The sequence below is a fragment of the Salpingoeca rosetta genome (assembly GCF_000188695.1).
Source record: "Salpingoeca rosetta unplaced genomic scaffold supercont1.6, whole genome shotgun sequence".
Taxonomy (NCBI): Eukaryota; class Choanoflagellata; order Craspedida; family Salpingoecidae; genus Salpingoeca; species Salpingoeca rosetta.
The window spans coordinates 253,374-255,873 of NW_004754928.1; the positions used below are offsets into that span (position 1 = coordinate 253,374).

A 2,500-nucleotide genomic window follows, 5' to 3' on the forward strand; every position below is an offset into this window, starting at 1 on the left:
CTGTATTGCCGCGCTCCTGTGTTTCCACAGCTTCGCTGTGTTCCCAACACAGTTGCACCTCGCTCTAGCCGCACTGTTGGCCTCATGCTCGCGTTTCTTTTCGATTTGGTCAGGGCGAGCTGCTGCACAGCGTCATCGTGGACGAGAGCACATGGACCATTGGTGAGGCAAAGTCGAACTGCGTGCATTCGCATTCGAACACGCGCGCGTGACGACGGCCGTGAGCTTGTCTCTTCTCGAACAACAAAAAATGTGATCCCGGTGTCTCATGCTCTCACATCCACGCAGAGAACGACGGAGCAGAGCTGCATATCCTCCTGATCAAGAGTCACAGAGACGCATCAGGTGCATGGTCCTCGCTTCTCAAGGACCAGGTATGTTCATGTGACACACGTCTCGATGTCCGTGAGAACTTTCTCGCTTGCGCCATGCTTCGGACGTTTGCATCGTCACAACTCAAGTGTGCGTGATGTGTGTGCGACAGTATGAGCTGGATCCACTTGTATTCGACCAGGTCCAGAAGCAGCTCACCCTCGAGCGCTTTCAACGAGAGGTTTGCCGGCAGCTTGCGTCAAATCAACATCGTGCTTGTGCTTGTGTGTGTGTGTGTGTGTGTGCGTGTGTCTGTCTGTGTGTGTCTCTGAACGTTTATTTCTGCCTCAGTGTTTATTCCTGTCTCTGTCTCGGTCGTTCGCTCCCCCTTCTTACTTACAACCGTTCATGCCATCTCCTGCATCACCAGAATCCCGGCTTTGACTTCACCGACGCCGAAGTCACCGGCAACTACCAGGTGTCTTGACCGTATGCCACATTGCAACGTGTTGCATTGTACCCTCCTTGGACTTGCATATTGTGTGGCGTGTAACCTGGCACACCTCGCTTTGTTGTTGTTGACTGGTTGCGGCGAGCTCATATCATCATCTCCTCTTTGTGATTTGCAGGGAGGGGGACCAAGCATGCCTTCGTCATCTTAATATCAAATGTGTGTGTGTGTGTGTGTGTGTGTGTGTGTGTGTGTGTGTGTGTGTGTGTGTGTGTGTGTGTGTGTGTGTGTGTGTGGAGGGGGGAGGACGGATGTGTTTGACTTGTTCTTATCGTAGGAGTGAAATGCTTGTTCTGTTGCAAGCAAACCAATGTTGCTTCTGCTCTCTCTGCCTTTGCGCCACATTATTGTAACCAAATACAGCGTTTAGTATTAGGGAGCGCAATAACAACCGAGCGCACAGTAGGCATCATATATCAACTCACACTGTAATCAATCGAGCGGCAAGCCATCAATCAAATCAAACTGGCGTCTTAACCCGAGTCCCTGCACACACACACACACACACACACACACACACACACACACACACACACACACACACACACACACACACACACACACACACACACACACACACACACACACACACACACACACACACACACACAATAGAGTGTTCACTTGCTTCGCATCACACGCATGTGGCGCTCCAGCAACACGTCCATGGCCGCAGTGCCGTGTCGTATTCTCCGTTGCCGCTGCTGGCCAGTGCTCGCACGTGTGGCGGCGTCGCTTCCACTGACAGCACAATCGCTCCCATCGGCACTGCCATTCACTGTCATGGACGCAAACGCCGTCGCCAGATCCTCTTCCTGCCCATGATCATCATCATCGCCATCAGCGTCACCATCACCATCGCCGTCACCACCAACAACGGCACCACCACGGCCACGAGGGCGACCGTTGCCACCAACAGCGTCATTGGTATCGATGTCAGCATCGTAACCGTAGTCGTCGTTGTCGTCGTCGTCGTCGGTGTTCCACTCCTCAGCGTCAATATCATCGTCATTAAGAGCAGCGTGGATGTCTTCGTCCGCAAATGCCTCCATCATAAACCGCTCTTCCTCCATCACGCTTCTCATCCGTCCTGCTGCTGTGCCGACCCCTGTTGCCGCTCGTGCTGTTGATGACGATGCCGATGACGATGACGATGATGATGATAACGATGTTGACTTGTTTGTCGCTGTTGCCCCGTGTGCGCGTGTGCCATGCATGGTGTCTTCGACATCCGCAGCGGTGTTCGCCATGCCGGCAAAGGAGGCAGCAAGCCGCGCCTCACGTGTGCGCCCATCAAACATCAGCCCGCCTCTGGTCTGCCGCATCGCCCCCACTGTTGTCCCCATCGCGTCCCCTTGCACACGTTCGCTCAACGCACCGTCACCGATATGGCGTATGCTCTGCACGCGCTGCTGGTGTTGGCCACCACCACTGTCAGCACAGTCCGCATAGTGTGCCATCGCCTCCGCGTCGGCCGCCAGCTGTTGGAGGTGGACGGCTCTCGACGCAGCCAGCGCAGGCGCAGGGGTGGGCAGCATTGAGGCGGCGATGCCGGATGCCTCGTCCACGGTGAGAATGTCGTCGCTCGGCGTGCGCACGAGCTGGCAGGAAAAGCAGCTGTAGGCCTCGGAGAGCGTGTTCACCTGCCACGCGTCTGACGGCTCAAATGCTGAGCCC

At 55.4% G+C, this 2,500-nt stretch overlaps 2 protein-coding genes across 2 annotated transcripts in view; one reads left to right on the forward strand and one right to left on the reverse strand.

Moving 5' to 3' along the window:
* Nucleotides 1–799, forward strand: part of PTSG_02620 (NudC domain-containing protein 2) — a gene marked incomplete at both ends in the record, with an annotated part of 1,237 nt that extends 438 nt beyond the window's left edge. The window contains 4 exons of the mRNA XM_004996060.1: nt 114–162; nt 289–374; nt 485–553; nt 743–799. Of these exons, the coding sequence (XP_004996117.1) occupies nt 114–162; nt 289–374; nt 485–553; nt 743–799 (261 nt within the window). The remainder of the gene's footprint in view (nt 1–113; nt 163–288; nt 375–484; nt 554–742) is intronic.
* A 644-nt stretch (nt 800–1,443) lies between these two features.
* The window catches only part of PTSG_02621 (uncharacterized protein), a gene marked incomplete at both ends in the record, with an annotated part of 1,875 nt that continues 818 nt past the window's right edge, over nt 1,444–2,500 (reverse strand). The window contains one exon of the mRNA XM_004996061.1: nt 1,444–2,500. This exon is cut by the window's right edge and continues 818 nt beyond it. Within this exon, the coding sequence (XP_004996118.1) occupies nt 1,444–2,500 (1,057 nt within the window).